General features: G+C 34.4%; 1 protein-coding gene across 1 annotated transcript; it reads left to right on the plus strand.

The window, feature by feature from the left end:
- The first annotated feature begins 763 nt into the window (after positions 1 to 763).
- C1H16orf87 (chromosome 1 C16orf87 homolog) lies at positions 764 to 19,047 on the plus strand. The gene is made up of 4 exons (XM_074211435.1): positions 764 to 1,218; positions 5,377 to 5,473; positions 8,838 to 9,020; positions 12,585 to 19,047. Exons 1-4 carry the CDS (start codon positions 1,153 to 1,155, stop codon positions 12,701 to 12,703), a joined length of 465 nt encoding a protein of 154 aa, XP_074067536.1. The 5' UTR covers positions 764 to 1,152; the 3' UTR covers positions 12,704 to 19,047.
- Positions 19,048 to 20,126: the final 1,079 nt, after the last annotated feature.

Consider the following 20,126-nt stretch of genomic DNA (forward strand, 5'->3'; position numbering starts at 1 on the left):
GGAAGATCAGCAAAAGGTACTGTTTAGGGGAGGGGAAAAAAGGGAAAAAAATTCACAAGTTAACTATCATATTTTTAAAAGAATAGCAAATTATCTATAATATACTTGCAGTTTCATGTACACAATCATCTTTTTTTTTTTGGTAGTTTTGGAAATGCTTGTTTCATTAAATTAAAATGTTTTTCAAAGAAAGTAAGCCAAGTTTTTAAAGAAAACAAGGACCAGGAGGTAATGCACTCAAGGCATGGGAAATAAAGAGGGGGTCTTGTGTGCAGCAAGACCATTTTGCTGAGCAGAGGAGCCCCTGAAGCAAGAGCAGTGTCCAATGTGGGTCTTAAATGTCAGCTAACCCACTCCAGTTTATTGGGGAATGATCAGATCTGTATTTTGAGAAAATCATTCTGGTAGTTTGAATTTTTAATCTTTTTTGGGACAGGAGCTAAATCAAGCCGTCTGTCCACTCCATCTCTGAAATGGCTAACCCACACCCGGTTTTCCAGATAGAAAAGCTGATGCACATAGCAATTGGTGGACGTTGGGTTTCGAACCTTAAATTCTTCTCTGTGCTCACAGGCCGCCCTTCAACTCTAAGCTAAGCCTTCCCGCTTCTTTCTCCTTCCGAAATAGGGGCGGGGTCGGAGCCCAACTGTCAACTCCTTGTGCTCTGATTGGCTGGCCCGGCTGGGCTCGCGCTGAGCCACCCCCCGGCGGGCCCGCGGGTCGGGCCCGGGGAGGGGGCGTGGCGTGTGTCACGCCGGCGCCGCGCGGCCCGGGCTCGCCGCGCCCCGCCCATCGCCGCCCTGCGCAGGCGCGGCGCTCCCCTGGCCCCGGCTCCCTCTCCCCGTGCTCCCCCTCGGTCGGGACACAAGGGCTCGGGGTGCGCGCGGGCGGGCTCGGCTGCATGTCTTGCGGGCGGGCGGAGGGAGCGGAGGCGCTGGCACAGAGAGAGGCCCCGGGAGGGGCGAGGCGAGGCGGCCGGGCATGGGCCCGGCCCTGCTTCCCGCGGCCTGAAGGCCCCGGAGCTCCGCCCCCGCCTTCCGAAGCCCGCGGGCCGCCCGGGCAGCCGGCGGGAGGCGCGGGGCGGGGCTGAGGCCGGGCCGGGCTGCCGAGGAGGAGGGCGGAGCTGCCGCCGCCTCGGCCCCGGAGAGGAGCATGTCCGCAACTAGGGCCAAGAAAGTGAAGATGGCCACCAAATCCTGCCCGGAGTGCGATCAACAGGTGGGCGCCCCTCGGGGGCCGGGCGGCCGGAGGCGGGGCCGGGCAGGGCGGGCGGCCGGAGGCGGGGCGCGCGCGGCGGTTGGCCGGCGGCCGTTGAGGCTGGGGACGGGTCGGGGCTCCCTGCGGGCCCCCCCGGCTCCGGGGTGGGGGGCAGGACGCTTGGCACGCGGGCGAGCGCCGAAGGGGCGTCTGCCCTCCGCCGGGCGGGGTCTGCGCCCCCCGCAGCCCGTCCCCTCCCCCTCGCGGGGTGGCGCGAGGCAAAGGACGGACCCGCTGAGTGGCCCGGGCAGCAGTGCCCGATGCCGGGGTGCCCGGCGGCGGGATGCGCCCGGAGCCCCGTGCCCCGGAGCCGCCGCAGGCCGGGCAGCGGCCCGGGGGCAGGGCCCGCAGAAAGCGGACTGAGCGGGCAGAGCTCGGGGCCAGCTCCGGCCGTAACCGAGCCCACCCGGACGCCAGACCCGCGTTCCCGACCCCAAACAGCCCCATACAGACATACAAAACGGAGCAAACCCATCCCAGCCTGTAAATAGTTAACCTCTGTAGTGTTTTTCCCTGGGCACCCCCCTTTTTCAGTAGCTTGCCTTTCTGGCTCCTTGGGATCCGAAGGGCACCTTTGCTGAAAAAGATGCTTATAGACTGGCAGGTTGGTCTTTGTCCATGCAGATGGTTTCTAAAATGAACATTTAACTCCCACTGGCTGCTGTACTTAGAATAAATGCCAAATGTCTGTTACTTTAATCTAGGCCCCCCAACACTGATCATAAAGTCTTTCCACCTTGGGTTGCTGTGTTCAGTTTTAAAATTAGCTAGGGGTGGGCTCAAGTATCTCAAAGATCACCTAGGTGGTCACCTTAACAGCGGCGCTTTAACTCTGAGCTTCAGCGAATTTTGAAGTCTAAATTGAATGAATGACTTTACATCTCTAATTTTTGAATGGGGATTCCTTTATATCATGCCACTCGAGTTTTAAAGTTTCTTAGGTATAAAAAAAATTTCCTGAATTACAGGGTTAATCACTTTATACGATTTTTATTGAATGATAAAAGGTAGTACTTTTCACTTGTACCGCTGTGGAATATTTTCAGAATGACTCCCTCTTTTGTCTTAAAAGAAGATTTTTTTTTTAAATTTCTTGCCCTTAGTAATTTTCTTGTAGCTATTTTTTATAATCTTGGAAACTTTTAAAAGCTACATATGGTACATTACATCTTTTTAAAGAGAAATCTTGTGGGCACAAGAGTGCTTCTAGAATATTTTCTTTAAAGATCTATTATGGGCACTTGGTAAAAAATGAGGATCAGAGAAAGGTTGAGCAGTTTGTGTAGTTCTGGTATTTGTCAGCCATACCAGTATGCAGATCATCTACAGACAAATGATTTAGTAGTTTTACATTCATGGTTTCCAGAGCAAAGAATTTCCGTTCCTACTATTTTTTTTAATGGACAAAACAGGGGAGGGGGGAATATTAATAAAATTCTGACTCATATTTTGGCATGCTTTATTGCCTTTGCAAAAAAAGTTATTTCCATATTAAATCGTTTCCATTTGTTCTGGTTAATTGTGTAGAAGTTTAAGATTCGTGTGGTATGCATTATGTGTTCCTGCTTATGTAGGGCACAAGTCTTTGCAAATTCTAACATGTTTTGTTTGGCATAAGAGCAGTGTTTTAGGAAAAAAGTAGCATACCTGTTTTTAATATCCTGACTGGAGAAAGGAATAGAAAATTTTCTAAGGAGAACTTGACTTGAGTCCTTATAAGTAATCAAAATAGTGTTGTTAGGATTTCTTAAGACAAATCACAGAAATACTGTTGCTGCTTCAAAATGGTATACTGTTTGTTGTGGCCTTTGATGTAAGAGGGGAAGGACCAAATCAGACCTGCCATTTAAAAAAAAACAAACTAGTGTATCTGTTCATTTACATTTAGGAGCTAAGAACTAAGGAAAATAATTCATTAAAATAAATTTGTATTGAAGTATATAGATGCTATTCTTTCTTACAGAAGAAAATATGTACATTTTTAGTATTATCATGTAATCCTTTGCTTTGTATATTATTCCTTTAAATGTAAGCTCTATTAGGACAATGCCCTACCTAAACTGTGTGTCTCATAGTCCTCAATGTTAAATGAGTGAATAATTCTGATTTGAAATAGTCTTATTTTCTGTGTTTTCTAGAGCAGGTAAATTCTGAAAAGCCAAAGCTTTTTTTCTGTTTTAAGTAGATTAAAATAGTATGGTATGATTTTTTTTTTGATTGCATTGAGTTGTATCACAAGAATGTTCTTTTCCATTTTTATTATAGAAATTACTAAATTACTAAAAATCCCAATCTGAAACTGTCTTTTTTAATATATTATACACATATGTGGTTTCTGTAAATTCAGGAATGCATACTATTTAACCTGCACAACAAAAATAGCTAAAGTACAAAGGCTGAGCAAACCGACAAGCACAAGTTTTCATTTTCTTTGTCATATCATTTTTGCTAACATATACTGAAAATGCAAAACAGACAAATTTAAACTTGTAACATTTAAACCCATAATGCTTTTCATCCTCAAAGTGTTTCCCGTCCATTAACCACATAGTCTGCTGAGCCAATTTTGTATATTGAAGATTCTTGTCAGCTCTCTGGTATCTTTACTCATGTGTGTTTCTGTTTTTCCTTTAGACTTTTTTATAGAGCAGCTTTTTTCCATTTAAGTGATGTTCCATTTGACATACAGCAAACATTAAATTTCTTCCATGGAAAAAGAAGTTAGGACTCTTAGCAGGACAGAATTTAAATGAAGCACTCAGTAAAGTGGTTATTTTATAGCCTTGACTTTTTAATCAAGGAAACAAAATAAGAACAACATTTTTTCCTTGTAAAATTTATTTACCAGCTGTACTTTGGAAACTGAAACAAAATAAGTAGACTGTGAGGAATTGGTGAAGCCATTCTCTTAACCAAAAAGTAATATTTGGGGTGGGGTTCATTATTTTGTTAAAATCCTGATTTTCTAGAGCACTAAATTTAATATTAGCATCAACATTTAAAGTTTTAAGAATTTTTCTGTAGGAAGTTATATGATGATCTCTTTTTATAACTAACTTTATAATAGCAAATGAATATTATCTGACTTGGCTGGCTGTATTTGATAGATTATTTCATCAGAGGCCTATAGGAGATCATTCTTTTCTTAAGGAGAAAAAAACCAGTATTTTACTAAAAACTTTGTTAAGAAAAACTTTAAATATAGCAGCTCTGAAATAGGATGCTATTCACCAAGAAATTCATAATTTATTGATAAGTATATAGATGATTAGCTTAAAAATAAAAATTTGAAGGAAATTTTGAATGTTTTGAACCTGAAAGGTCAAATTTGGGCTTTCTCTTTTATTGTAGTAATTGGTGGTATTATTGAATATTGGGTTTGTTGAGTTTCCTTATATAAAAGAAAGAATTTATTAAGATGGATCATTGCAGTAAAAGACTTGCTGAGTGGGAAAGGAGCAACCCTTTCAAGAGAAAAGCCCTTTTTTCTTTTTTTCCCTTTAAAGCTTCTAGGAGATAATTTTTAAAAAAAGTTTAACAAATACTTGAGTCGATTATTGAAGTACTGAAGTCACTTAATCCAACTTCATTATTGAAGAACCACATTACATTGAATAACTATTAAATTTTTGAGAGAACTGCAATTAAATTATTTAGAGTTCACTTGTTAAAAAATTTTTTCTCAAATAGAAACCAAAAATAATCTTGCTTGGTAGTCTTAAGCAAATTTAAAAAAATACTTACACCAGAATTGTAATTAGCTTAATTTTAGACCAAGTGTTTATATAAGCTTTATAAACCATTCCGTAGATATGTGAATAAAAAGCAGTATTAAAACTCAGTCTATCAAAGGCATAACAGCAAGAGAATGGGTTTCTTTACAATGTGAAATTGTAGTTTTCTAGCTATAATCATTTTGAGGGTAGTACTGTGGTTTGTTTAGATTAATTTCTTTTATATGGTATTAGTTTTTGGTGAAAAGTCCATGTTCAGTTGTCAGATATTAGTGGAAATATTATGGGAAAAGAAAATTCCCTGAGTGTTTGCTCTTTAGTAATTTTTGGATGTGAGAAAAATCTTGTGTTTTAAAATTTAAACATATGTTTCCATTTTTTTCAGGTTCCTGTTGCATGTAAATCGTGCCCCTGTGGTTATATATTTATTAGTAGAAAGCTCTTAAATGCAAAACACTCAGAGAAATCACCATCTTCTGCAGGTAACTGAGACTCTGCTAATATTTCCAGTTTGGTGAAAGAAATTATAAATTACTCTTTGTCCGTTTATCCAGATTTAATATTGGTGAAATTATTGTAAATATAGAAATCAATTAAAGGGTTTCTTTGACATAGATTATTTTCTATAAGATCTATATGTTGTATTGATACTAGTTTTATTAAATGTTAACTCCCTCAGTGCTGGTAAATTGTCTTCCAAAAATCCCCCCCCATTCTTGTTTGAAAATTAATGAATGTGGAAGAAAAATGACTAGTTTTTGATAGCTGATAAGAAATTTTAAAGTGCTAATTACTGAATTCATTTAAACTCCAAACTATCTATGCAAGGGATAAACACATAAGATCACCTTTCTTTTTGAAAGAGTCTAACAAGGGAAAGGGAGAGGGAATAGGGGCTTTTTTTTTTTAATTAATGTAAACATTCTTGATCTCCATGTAGTTGTGTTCAACAATTTTCTTAAAAGATATTTTATGTGAACATGGAGAAGCTGATATTTAAAGAAATTCTATGATATGTTGTAAAATGAGATGTCTGAAGCACCTTTAAAACATGGTAGTATTGTACATCTCCAAAGGGCAAATTTTACTTGGAAAGGTTCATCTACCTTGAATTACTTTTATCTTAAATTTTGTGTTTTAGAAAATGATTTTTCCCATTAATCATAACTGGCAGTAAAATTATCTGATATCATTCTTTTGCTCTGGTGGGACCTCTTACTCTCCCTTTCATTGTGATGATAAATAGATTGTCATCTCAGACTGATGAAAATCACTATCCTATATGGTAGAACTGACTTCAATACTTGGCACTGCATCATAGGTTTTAAGAGAAGAAATCAGTGAAGGCTGAAATAGAGGAGACTCTATTGAGGAGGTAGAAATTGAGCTTGACCTTATAGGATGGGTACCGAAGAATAAATAGAGAAGATACAGAGAATTGCTGACAAGATTAACCACATTAACAAAGACACGGAGGAGGTAATGAATAGAAACTGTTTAGGAGACTAACCTATTGGAGTGGAAAGTGAGTGTTGTTAGGAGACATGGAAAATACAGTTGACACGATGATGGGACAAAATTATGGAAAGCCTTAAAAACTAAGCAGAGGAGGTTTAGACTTGATAGAATGATTAGGGAGGGGCCATAATTTGCTTTTTAACCAGTTGAAAAAATTGACTTATTTAGAATGGAAGGTGAGTGTTGTAGAGTAGTGGAAAATAAAGTTGGTTAAGTAGGAGGAAACAAATGATGAAAGATTTTAATAGCTACACAGAAGAGTTTAGGTTTGACATGTAGTTCCGGTTTCTGAGAAGGAGTGTGACATGAAATAAGTGGTACTTTACATAAGAAGATTATTTTATCATTGGTATAGCTGAGATTAGAAGAGATTTCAACCAGGTGATTGTTGAAATAATCCAATTATAAAGTGAAGAAGGCTTAGACTGTATGGTTTGGGCTAAATAATAAGAGAAACGTAAATACAAGATTTTGAAAAAAAAAAGAATTTTTGGCACCATTATAACAGGATGGACATATAGAGGCTAAAGGAGAGTAAATAAAAGACTTAAAATGATTTCTAAATTGGGAGCAGTGCTGGACAAATTGTAGTAATGACAAAAATGTCATTGCTTATAAAGGAGCTAGTTAAGGGCAAAAAGTTAAGACGTGAATAAGACATCTATTTTGGAGAGGTGCAGTGGATATTTAGAAATATGAGACTGAAAGATTTTTTTTTTTTTAATATGGGAATCATCTAGTGATCCTATGGGAGCAACTGGGAGGAGTGAGAATATATACAGGGTAAAGAATAGTGAAAAAAGGAGGTAGAGGAAAAATTGGTCTAGGAAGTAGAACCAGAACAATATAGTGTTAAAAGAGTCATAGGACCTTACTCTTTCTACAGTTACAATATCTCATAGGCAGTTCCTTCTCTTATACTGCTGCCACCTTGCTTTAGGCCTTTTTTTCACTACTAATCTAAATTATTGCAACAGCCTTCTAATTGGTTTTCCAGCTTCAAGCCTTTCACCATTCTAGTCCATTCTGTGTACTGTTGGCAAAAATAATTTTCCTAAAGGACATATCTGACTATGTGACTAGCTTACCCAACTAACATTTTTCACTTTCTATTGCTTCCTTTACTTAACTTTTGAAGTCTTAGGTAACTTGGTCTCCACCTTCTGTACTCTATGATCCAGCCAAATTTGCCTTCTTTCTCTTAATCCATCTCCAGTTTCTTTTCCTTGAGAGTTTCTAAACTTCTTGGTCATTGTATAATAAATGGAACAAAATTTTCTTTCTTTCTTTTTATGTATTGATATGAGAATTACTTTTCTTAGATACATTCCAGTGAAAGCTAAATTAGTTTTTCTTTCCTACTTGTTTTTCCCTCTTGTGAAATTATCTTTATTGCATTTTCTTGTCTAAAAATGTATTTTATGATGATTAGTTTGAATAATTTGTTAGCAAATAGGATCATTATTATTATTAGAATAAGTAAACCATTTCTCTTAGAACAGAGAATGATTTTTTTGTTCTAAGACTTGAACTTCATATATACTGTAATAGGAATCTTATCAGAGACTCAGTGAATGCTGAAATAAAGTGGTTTAGATCATTTTATATTACCTCAAAGTAATTTTATTTTTTCATTAGAAATTAGGATAAAAGAATCCCTTGTACCTTTACATGAAAAAATTACTTTGTACCTGGGCACATTTAAAATATATGTGCAAAATTGTCATGTTTTCCTTTTCAATATTAAAATTAATATTAATTTTGGTGGTAAAATATCACCTGTCATTTAAGTGAAGACTGACAGGGAAAAGTAGCTTATTGTTTTTATGAAAAATACTTCTTCAGGGACTGAAATGAAATTACTTATTTGTGTGTTACTAGTATTGAGAAACATGATCATTCACTATTATACTTAAGGTTTACCTTGCTTCTGAATTGGAAGGTGTTCATATTTTGACCCATACCTGAAGGTAGGGAGAAAAAGGGAGATGGGAAAAGTTCTTGTCTTTGCCTCCTTTCCACCTCTACTTTTTTAGATTTGGGGAGAGGAAGGTGGAAATTTTTGCTGCCTTATAGGGAGATTGGATTTAAACTGGTAAAGAAAAGATTTCTTCTATCTTAAGCATGATCATGTTCGGTAATAAAATGAGTGTTTTCTTAACAGGAAGACCATGCCTATTGTTTCATACTTAGAATCTTTTGAAACACTCTAGGCAAGGATATCTACTGCCTTGTAGAAATTTGATTATTAGAAAAGAATAATGAAATTCAAGGCAAACATTTAGCCTTGATAGCCTTCAAATTTGTGACTTTTGTTCATCCGTGCAGAAAATAAGCATGATGCCAAGAGAAGACGAACAGAGAGAGTTAGGAGAGAGAAGATTAATTCTACAGTAAATAAAGATTTGGAAAACAGAAAAAGGTCTCGAAGTAGCAGCCAATCAGATCATATCAGACGAGGAAGAGGAAGACCCAAAAGTGCATCTGCCAAAAAACATGAGGAAGAAAGAGGTATGTCCAGATCAAACTTTACTGGAGTAAAGTTTGGTTTTTTATTTATGTATTAAATTCTTTTAGTATCACTAAATAGCAGCCAAGAAACAGTATGACTCTGGTATTGATCACTTGAATTTAAGAAAATAGTGAATCTGTTAAATTTAATTTTTCTTAATAAATCAGACTACAAAATTGGCTTAAGTCTGTAGATTCCAGGTTCCCATAATCATTATATAGCTCTTATAAAATCAATAGAGATTTTTTTCCCTTGCTAAAAATGAAGACATGGAAAATTTTGTGCACCTCACAAATCTGATTTTTATTGTTTTTTTCAAGTACAGGGAACAATTAATGTATGAAAAGTGCTAAATATTCTGTTTGAAATGTTTGGAATATTTTTGCATGTAGCTTAACAAAATAAAGTTAAATAGATCTTTTGAAAATTAATTTTTATTGATATATATTTTTTTATTTTCACATCTTTTATTTCTCTATATAGCCCCCTTGTAGGGAACCATCCCCTTAAAACAACAAAAACTCTTAATTCATCAAAAAAAGCACTTTAATCAAGCCTGACTTTGTTTTGAGTTCCAGGTCTATCTATACACCCTTGCCAAGAAGGGTGAGGAGTGAACTTTTTTTTTTTTTAATAAGATCTCACCTGAATTCTGGTTGTTGTTTAGAAGAACCATTGTTGTATGAGATTAAAAAAAAAAGAATTCTGTTTAGTATGTTTTTCAGAATGAGGCTTTGAACTTCTAATTCTTTAGATTGTTGTGATAATTAAATTAGAGGCACCTTTTGAAAAAGTATTTTCTGCTTAATCAAAAGCTGGTTTTTACTTTCAGAGAAACAGCCTGCCTGATCAATAGCTTTGTTTTTAATTTATGTGTGTTTTAAAAATTCACTTTTTCATTTAATAATTCAGTGAATCCCTGTGTTTTTTTTTTTTTTGGTAAAACATTGTGTGTGTTAGATATGGAAAAAATAAAGATATTCTTCTCATGGAGAGTTTAATAAAATAAATAAAATATACACGACTATTAATAGAATGTGAAAGTGTAATTATACATAACATAATATGAAAGTATAATTATAGGTGCTATAAAACAACAGTGAAATAAAATTAATTTTTAAAATGTTTTATCAAAAAATTATTTGGCAAGATGAAGCTATACCTTTAGTATAGATTTCAAATTTCTTACTATATTATAAGAAGAATGGTATACTCTTACCAAGAGGTAAGAGAAAGAGTATTGACTATAAAATTCTCATTTTTAAACATAGAAATTGGTTTTTCCATACCACTGAGTGTGTATGGTAAAGTTCCTATGTTCATGAATATTTTTTAGCTGTTTCAGACTTTGATAAACTATCTTAATTATCTTTGCTATCTCTCTCTTGGTTATTTTGTAATATTTTTCAGGTGTTCGTTAAATAGTACTAGTTTTTAGCAGTGAAGTTTTTAGAAAAGTTTTGATTCACTTAATTGTATTTTAGGGAGCCATTACTTAGATGCTTGCATATTCCTTGGGTACTTTTATTGGTATTTATTTCTTTTGCTTTTTAGACAGTTGAATAAAACACTGAAGCAGAATGTGCATCTTGTCTGAAGGAATGACTGTTGGGAGGAAAGGGCTGTTAAGGTTAAGAAATGTGTAATAGAGTAGCAAACTCAACAAAGAAAGGGATATACTATTTGATACAGAAAATAAAGTGACCCCCTTTTGTTATAAAAAGAAATTATGTCCCAAAGAACAGACAAACTAGGGAAGCATCTGAGAGTAGGTATGAAAAGGGGAAGGAGGAAACTAAGTCACTTTTAAAGTCAATGAAGTGAATATCTGTGTAGTATTAGGAACTTTGATGTATCTAAACTCTTAACTTTTACTTGATGCTCTTAAAAAAAAGGAGTGAATATTTGAAAATGAAAGATTTGGGGGATATTTTAAGTTTTCCAAATAGAAGCACTTTTTAAAGAAAAACTAATTTTTTTGAGTGAATTAAATGCTTTTTATATTTGTATTTAGATTAAAAAAAGACAAGCAAGTAAAATAAACCCATTTAATTTATTATTGAATATAATTGGAAACATGCTGGAAAAGATAGTTTTGTGAAAATGTATGCTGTTTCTGAATATTATAATTGGTATTTCATAAATTCTTTAATGATATTTACTGCCTAGTCAGTTCATTTACTTTGGCTTTTAGCCTATAGGCCTAAATTTTCTATCTTTAAACATTTTGGAACCCTAATTGTAAATCACAGTTTCCTTTTTAAAAAGTTTTAGGGGTAGTTCATTTTAACATGTATAAGTTAAATAAAGCTTAAAGTCTTATTTGAAAAATATAAATATTTTTAAAGGATCCTTTATGTTTAAACTATTTTAGAAAGGATAGTTAAAACATACTTTTCGGGCTGTTAAATTTATTACCACAGTGTTTAGTTAACTGTCATAATAGAATTGATAACTTTGACTCAAAAAAAAATATCTAAATGAATTCTACATTTTGGTTTGTTGTGTGGTTTTAGTACTTTTAGTTATATAGCTCTGAAATTCTGGCAGATTCATAATTATTCATTATAATTTTAGTACAAAATTTACTACTACATTTGGAAAATTGAAATACCTTCTTGGTAGGTAGGCTGTACAGTATATAGTGTGTTGGACCTAGAATCAAGAAAACTTGAGTTCAAATTTAGCCATAGACACTTATTAGCTATGTGACTCAAGACAAGTCACTTAACTGGAAACTTTTTGCCTCAGTTTCTTCATCTGTAAAATGAGGGTAATTATTACTTCTGCCTCACAGGATTGTGGGATGGATAATATCTGTAAATTGATTTTCAAACCTTAAGGTGCTATATAAATACTAGCTGCTGTTGTTATCATAATTGTTTCAGAATTAAGTATTTAAACAAATGCAGTATATACTGCTACTCTTCCAAAAAAATTGAAATTCTTTGAAGCAAAGGATTTAGAGAATGAGGATAGTGGTGATGGGGGGGTGCTTTGGAACTTGAACAATAAAACCAATATTTAAGGAGCTCTTTAAAGTTTTCAAAGTGTTGTACATATATTATCTTAGTTACATCAACTAGACTGACATACCTTATTTTATAATTTAAATTTAATTTTCAATAATTGTGAACTGACAAATAGTTAATGTAATTTTGAAGTTCTCCTTGTTAGAGAGGACCATCCATCATTTTGAGAAGATGAAATCTATCTTAATTTAAGACCTTGGATAGAGTTCATATTAATTTGAGGAGAAAGATATTTTAGTTTTGGTAGAGAATATGTTATGATTTTTAGTATGTGTTCATGGTCCATTAGGTTAAGGGCCCTAAGTTTAGAATTTTCACATATTTTCAAAACTGGTTTCAGAAAATAATCAAATATTTTAATTATTCATTATTATATGATAATTCTTTAATTGAAACTTCAGCTCTAGAATATAACATTAATAACAAAAGATTTTACAACTTCTCAACTAGGACTTTAAGGGACTGTCTCAATTGTAATTAATGAATTTAACACTAAACATAATGATGATTTAACTTTTTTTCTTTTAACAGAGAGACAGGAAAAGGAAGTTGACATCTATGCTAACCTTTCTGATGAAAAGGCTTTCGTATTTTCAGTCGCCTTGGCAGAAATAAATAGAAAAATTATCAATCAAAGACTTATTCTCTAATACTTTTCTGCAGAACTGCTGGAACTTTCTTCAGGATTACATCAACAAATTCTTAAGGACTCTCAGGAGTACTCTGCCTGCATCTACAAGGGCCATTGATTCTTTCCTCTCCTTCTCCCTCCCCTTTTATTCTTCACATCATTTAGCCTGTGCAACACTTTAGGAGCAGAGTTGTAGACTTGGACAGTTCTGTGTCTCTCTTGTTTACCAAGAAGCAGTGTCAGTGTTTCATGTCTGGAATATGGTGACTACATTTGGTCTTAGAAAATATTTGCTGGATGAATGCAAAGGGGAAAGAAGTGGGGGAAGAGCAGGGAAATAAAATACTTGTTAGCATTAGATTTGCCACCAGAAATGAAATATTTCAAATACTTTCAGAGGAGTGATTTTGCTTTTTAAAATTTCAAATTTTTTCAGCTCTAACAGTTTACATATGTATAGTTCATCTAACCTTTAATAAATTGGTAATTATTTTATTGAACTGAGTATTAAGAGAATATATAATGTAATTTTTCTCTTAAATTAAGGTTTGTTCTTTGCCGTTTATTTTTATGGTTGAAGGTCTAGGGTCTAGTTTGTATCCTGGTGATGCTTCTAGATAGCTAGTTGAGAAGTTGGGTGATACTTGAAGATAAATATTAAGGATATGTCATACAATTCAGAAATACCACCATGTCCTCTTGAGTATGATTTATTTTTTAGTTGAACAAAAGGTTTTGGTTTTTTTCCCTGCTCTCAGATTGGTGCCTGTTAATCTAAATATAAATTATATTTATTGTAGGCAAAATGTTTAATGGTTATTCATTTTTAAGTGGTAATGTTCTGTCTGGATGGATTTATATCCGTTATCCTCAAAATGATTAAAATGTAACAGCCTCATTCTCTGGAAATAATAACTCTTAAGGTAAAACTAAGAACATAGTTTTAATAATATTGGTCTGCCCATTGTTCTAGTGAAGATTGTCATATGTCTTTTCATTTCTTAATGTTTTTGCGATAGGTGAAATGTTAAATTGTTATAGCTTATCTATTTTGCACTAAATGCTATTAAACTCTTTACCCATAACTTAATGATTTAACATATTCAATCCTCAACTCTTTTCTTTTTAAAATCTAAATTGATGTGGTTCATATTAAGATCATTGAATAAAGTTAGGAGTCTGGTTATATTTATTCCCAGTCACTTTAATGCCTCTTCTGCTCTATTTCAACAATTGTATATGATATGGATGGGAGGGATAAGCGCATCTTAAAAAAACAATTGACTTCATATTTCTACTATTATAGTAACCAGTAGAAGTAGTATTGTACTGCTCTCAATGTAATGCTAATGTGATTCTCAAAAACAATTATAACACAACAAAAAAAGTCACTTTAAGATCTTCATTAAAAACAGTAACAGAAATTAAGGCAACTGTAAAGAAAGATTGCCTGAAGCAGAAATGGTTAGTTTAATTTTATTTTGTTTTCAAACATTTGTTTAGGAAATAACAGTGTAGATTGGAAAAAATCATTTACATTGAAAAAAGGGACATATTAGGTTTTCTGTGATTGAAACTGAATTTAATATATTTTATCATTTATATTTTTATCTTATTTAAAGCAGGATTTCTCTAAAATGATTTAATTTGCTTAGGCATTTTATATGATTGAGCAGTGTCTCAGAGTTATATCTTCAATTTTGGCACAAAAATTGATCATCAAAGGAATTAGTAAGCAAATTTTTAAAAAATAATCCCTCTTAAGCTTTATTTTTATGACATTTAAAATGTGAGTAAACTGAATCATTCAAAAATTCTGAAATGATTCCTTGAATCTATGGGTTTATTGGTAGAGCTGTTCTAATATTAAATATAAATAATGAAATTGAATTTTTTTCACATAAGCCCACAAAATTATGTAGAACGCAATTGGAAATTAGCTAAACTTAATTGCATTTCCTTTTAAGAAATAAAAAATGTTCTTGGTTCTTAGAAGTTGAAGATTTGATTATTTTAAGATAATTTTCTGCTCTGTGATTATAAATTATCTCACTGTGAACAATCAGGGGAGAAGCCTAAGAAACAGATATAGAATTTTACAATTGTCTTAATTTTTTGGTCAGCTTTGAACAGAGCCCACCAACAGTGAATTAGTGTACTTAATCATCCAAGTCTCTCAAATTGACTTATTTCTATTTTTTTATTATCTTTGTTGAAATGACGAGTGTGAAGTAAAATGTTATCATTTCTGATTTCCTTTGTCTTATTAGTGACTTGGAACATTTTTTTAATTTTCTATTTGAATTGTACATGTTCAAATAGAATCAATTTAGGACTGACAGCATCTATATATTCTTCCCTAGGGCAAATCATAATCTGTAATCCGATGTGCCATTCTAGATGTTAGATTTTATGAAGAACTTTGTTTTAGCTGGAGGGGGTTTAAAGGCCTCAAAATGATACTTTATGAGAATTAGTTGAGAATTGAGAGCATTTAGCTTAAATAAGAAAAGATTGGGAGAGAAGGAGAGTGGATAGTGTGGTTGTGTAGTTCTCTTGAATTTGAAAAACTGTCATGGTAGTGGAAACTGACTTGTTTTGCTTGGATTCAAAGGACATAAGTAGGAATGGATAGGTTAATATAAAGAAAAGCTTTCTAACAAAGCTATTTTAAAAGTGGAGTGAACTACTCTAGGAGGTTAAGATCTTTAATTAGGACCAAATAACCACTTGTTCAATAAGTTGTAGCAGTTTTCAGGCATAGGTTAAATTAGATGACCTCTGGGATCCCTTCCAATTTTGAGATTGTGTGATGTGTGCTTTACAAATCAACTTGTTCTTTTCTTATTCTGAAACAAGGTATTATCAGTAAAGATGTTTTAAAAATGAAGCAATTTATGTATAATTTTTAAATACATGATGAGTTTTGGCTAAATTTGATACTTTATTTTTTGCCATTCCGAATCTCTTCAGTGAACTTGTCTTTATTTTATTTTTTTAAATTTATTTTATTTTTTTTAGGTTTTTGCAAGGCAAATAGGGTTAGGTGGCTTGCCCAAGGCCACACAGCTAGGTAAATTATTCAGTGTCTGAGACCGGATTTGAACTCAGGTACTCCTGACTCCAGGGGCTGGTGCTTTATCCACTGCGCCACCTAGCCACCCCTGAACTTGTCTTTAAAATGACAATGATAATAATAATAAACCTCACTCTATTTTACTGCTTAAGGATGATAAAGTACTATCTATGCTTAGAATAATAATCCAGTCATTTTTATTTTTGGTTTTGCAAGGCAATGGATTTAAATGACATGCCCAAGGTCACACAGCTAAATATTATCTGAGGTCAAATTTGAAATCAGGTTCTCCTGACTCCAGGACCATGCTCTACCCACTATGTTACCTAGCTGTCTCAATTAGTGCAACATCTTTGAACAACAACCTTGCATTTCCTTGCTTCAATAATTACAGAAGATTAAATAAAAGTTATACTTGTCAATGCTTCCATCAAAGTAGTTTCTATGATATTAATACATAACCTGGATATCCTTTTTTTGAATGAGAGTATCTACATTTTTGCCCTATTATATCAGATGCTTTTTTATAATCAAAAAAGAAATGGAGCAAGATCTTATATTACCTATATCCTATCAGTTTTAGATTGAAGACTTTGATGTTTCCCATTTGTGCCTTGCTGCAATAATTACAGAAGATTAGATCAATGCTTCCATCAAAGTAGTTTCTATGATAATTAATACATAACCTGGATAGTTTAGTTTTGAAGGCTTTGTCTACTGTAGTAAATCTCTGAAACCTAGTTTATTCCTACTGTATAATTTTATTAAGGATACCTTCAGAATATAGGCCCTTAAGAATTTATTTTTTCCAACACCATTTTATAGATGAAAAAAACAAACCCAGAGGGCTAGGCCTCCTATATCCAAATTCCATACTCTTTCTATTGCATTTTGACGCTTCATCCATAGATCTTTCCTACATAGAATTTAGATGAGAATGGAGGCATATAGGGTAAGTTTTATGACTGGATGATTGCTTTTTTTCCCCTATAGTTGCTACTAATTGAAATTCTCTTCTCCCACCTTTTCTCCCCCCCCCCAACCCCTCTTGGTATCTTCCCCTCTGAGATATCCTAAAAATTAATCCCCTAGTGCTTTTGAAATTGTCAACTTTAGCATGAATTTTTCTCTTAATAGATTTAATCTATATTATAATCATATTTATGTTTTCTTGTTAGATGATTTTTGAAAAGGTATGGTTTGGGACAGCTAGGTGGCACTGGCCCTTGAGGCAGAAGGACCTGAGTTCAAGTTTGACCTCAGATACTTGATAATTACCTAGCTGTGTGACCTTGAGCAAGTCACTCAACCCATTGCCTTATAAAAACTTTTTAAAGGAAAAGGTATGTTTGACTTAAAATCTTTGAAAATCCTTTCAGAGAGCCATTCCTTATAGATAAAAATGTGCTACTAGTGTTTGCATCTAAGGCTTTTAACTTGAAAAAAATTGTTTACTTTTTGTTTTTATATTACTTTAATTTTTTAAGTATTTGCTTCCCTCTGCTCTCCCAAGAACTGACCCTGGTAACAAAAAAATAGGGGGGGGGGAACCATTCAGTAAAATAATTATATCAAGCAAGTCTAATGGTATATGTAATATACCACACTTCTAGATGCCTACCTCTATCAAGAGAAGGAATAAGTTTTTTTCAACTCTTTGGGCCAAACTTGGTCATAATTATAATGGAGTTTTAACTTGACACTGTCACAGTGGGAAGGGCACTGGATAATCAAAAGACCTGGAATTCCCAGAACCCTAAATCCCAGTTCTGCCATTTTTCTCTCTATTTGTTGTATCTTTGTAATTTGTGTGACTGAAGTTGTCTACTGTAGCAAATTATATGAAAATCTGTATCCTGGCTCATTTTCATCAAGGATATCTTCTAGATGTAGGATCATTTATTTTTAGAGCTAGATCTTTTAAAGGTCATCTAGTTAAATAATCACATGAAATTTTATTTGTTTTGCTTTTCCGAACTTAACACAAAATAAAATAAGCATTTCCATGTGCAAAGTAGAATAGAAACATGCAACTGCACATTGCTATTATATATAGCTTCCTTCTTAGATATATGTAAACTAGGTTTCAAACTTGGAATATTTTGTATTATTAGACTATCCTGACCGGAGAAGCGCAATTTTGGAACAGCAATATTTAGGGGACAGATATGATTCTGGGTCAGGCTCCCCTTGGTTTCTCCTGGAGTGGAGTGGGCAAGAGTCTAAAGATAGCTATCCATTGTACTCTGATAATTGGATTTAGACAACCAATGTGGATATGCCTTAATAGACATCACATACTTATTAAAATTCAGCATTATCTGTATTTCCTTTTTCCCTTCAGATCTTAACATTGCATTTTTAATTTTTGTTAACCCTTACTTCCTGGCAATCATCCCCCACCTTTTGGGGGTGGGGGAAGACTTGTGAAAAAAATAGTATTAATCAAGTAAAATAAATTCCAATATTATCCATGACTAAAAAATGTATGTCTCATTCCGTTGCCTTTAGTCCATTTTTCTGAATCAGGAGGTAAGTTTTATATTTTTGTCACTGGCTCTTTGGAAACAATTGGTGGTATAATGATCAAAATTAAGTCTTTCAAAGTTGCTCACAGGATCAGTATCAGTTCTCTTCTGTTTACTTAACTGCATCAGTTCATACAAGTCTTTGGTTTCTCTAAAACAGTCCATTTAAAGCAATTTTTAAGAAAATGATAATATTCCATTGTGTTCATATACCATTTGCTTTGCCTTCCCTAACGATGGGTATCTTAGTTTTCAAATCTTTGCTATAATTCAGAGAGCTGCTTTTAAGTGTTTTGTACGTAAAAGTTCTTTTCCTTTTTCTTTTATCTTTTTTGACTTATAGTCCTAGTCATGATCTTGGTCAAAGGTCATGCACAATTTACTGATTTTTTTTTTTTGCATATAGTTCTAAAAGACTTTCAAGAATGGTTGAACACATTCAACTTTTTTTTTTTTTTTAGGTTTTTGCAAGGCAATGGGGTTAAGTGGCTTGCCTAAGGCCACACAGCTAATAATATTAAGTGTCTGAGGTCAGATTTGAACTCAGGTACTCCTGACCCCAGGACCAGTGCTCTATCCACTGTGCCACCTAGCTGCCCCCACATTCAACTTCTAGCAACAATGCATTATGTTCCAAGATGGACAGCATTTCCAATCTGATGGAGGGAACTTAGATTTGGAACAGTTTTTTTTTTTTTTTTTTTTTAGATTTTAAATTTTATTTTTTCCCAATTACATGCAAAAGTAGTTTACAATATTCATTCATTTGCAAGTTTATGATTTCTACAGTTTTTCTATCACCCTCTCTACCCTCCTCATGGCAGCAAAAAATCTGGTCAAAGTTGTATATGTACAATTATGTTTTACGTGTCTGTATTAGCCATTTTGTGAAAGAGGAATTGGAACTAAGGGGGGGGGGTACCATGAGAAAGGAAATTTTAAAGTGAATTTAGTATGTAATCAGACTTCATAATTTTTTCTCGGAATGTGGATAAATTTTCCCTGACAGGTCTCTCAGGTTTGTTGGAACAATTTTTCATTGCAAACTCATTTTATTTTTTTGATTTTGTTACCTCTGACATTTTTTTAGAAAGATTTTATTTATTTTGAGTTTTACAATTTTTCCCCCATTCTTTCTTCCCTCCCCCCACCCCCGACAGAAAGCATTCTGTTAGTCTTTACATTGTTTCCATGGTATACATTTATCTCAGTTGAATATGATGACAGAAAAATCATATCCTTAAGAAAAATAAAGTATGAGATAGTAAAATTGCATAATAAGATTTTTTTTTTCTAATTTGATGGTAAGTCTTTGGTCTTTGTTCGAAGTCCATAATTCTTTCTTTGGATACAGATCTCTAATGCAGATAGCCCAAAATTGTCCCTGGTTGTTGCACTGATGGAATGAGCAAGTCCATCAAGGTTGATCATCCACCCCCATGTTGCTGTTAGGGTGTACAATGTTTTTCTGCTTCCTCAGCATCAATTCATGGAAATCCTTACAGGCTTCCCTGAAATCCCATCCCTCCTAGTTTCTAATAGAACAATAGTGTTCCATGACATACATATACCTCAGTTAAGCCATTCCCCAATTGAAGGACATTCACTTAATTTCCAATTCTTTGCCAACACAAACAGGGCTTCAATGAATAACTTTGTTCAAGTGATGTTTTTATCCTTTTTTATAATCTCTTCAGGGTGTAGACCTAGTAGTGGTATTGCTGGATTGAAGGTTATGCACATTTTTTGTTACCCTTTGGGCAATTCTAAATTGCTCTCCAGAAAAGTTGGATTAGTTCACTTTTCCTCCAACAATGTATTAATATCCCAGATTTCCC

The sequence above is a fragment of the Macrotis lagotis genome, chromosome 1, assembly GCF_037893015.1.
Source record: "Macrotis lagotis isolate mMagLag1 chromosome 1, bilby.v1.9.chrom.fasta, whole genome shotgun sequence".
Lineage (NCBI taxonomy): Eukaryota > Metazoa > Chordata > Mammalia > Peramelemorphia > Peramelidae > Macrotis > Macrotis lagotis.

Coding starts and splice junctions, on each gene's coding strand:
- C1H16orf87 (XM_074211435.1), top strand. CDS start 1,153: ATGTCCGCAACTAGGGCCAAGAAAGTGAAGATGGCCACCAAATCCTGC. Junction 1,219..5,376: donor GCCCGGAGTGCGATCAACAG/GTGGGCGCCCCT, acceptor CATTTTTTTCAG/GTTCCTGTTGCATGTAAATC. Junction 5,474..8,837: donor GAAATCACCATCTTCTGCAG/GTAACTGAGACT, acceptor TCATCCGTGCAG/AAAATAAGCATGATGCCAAG.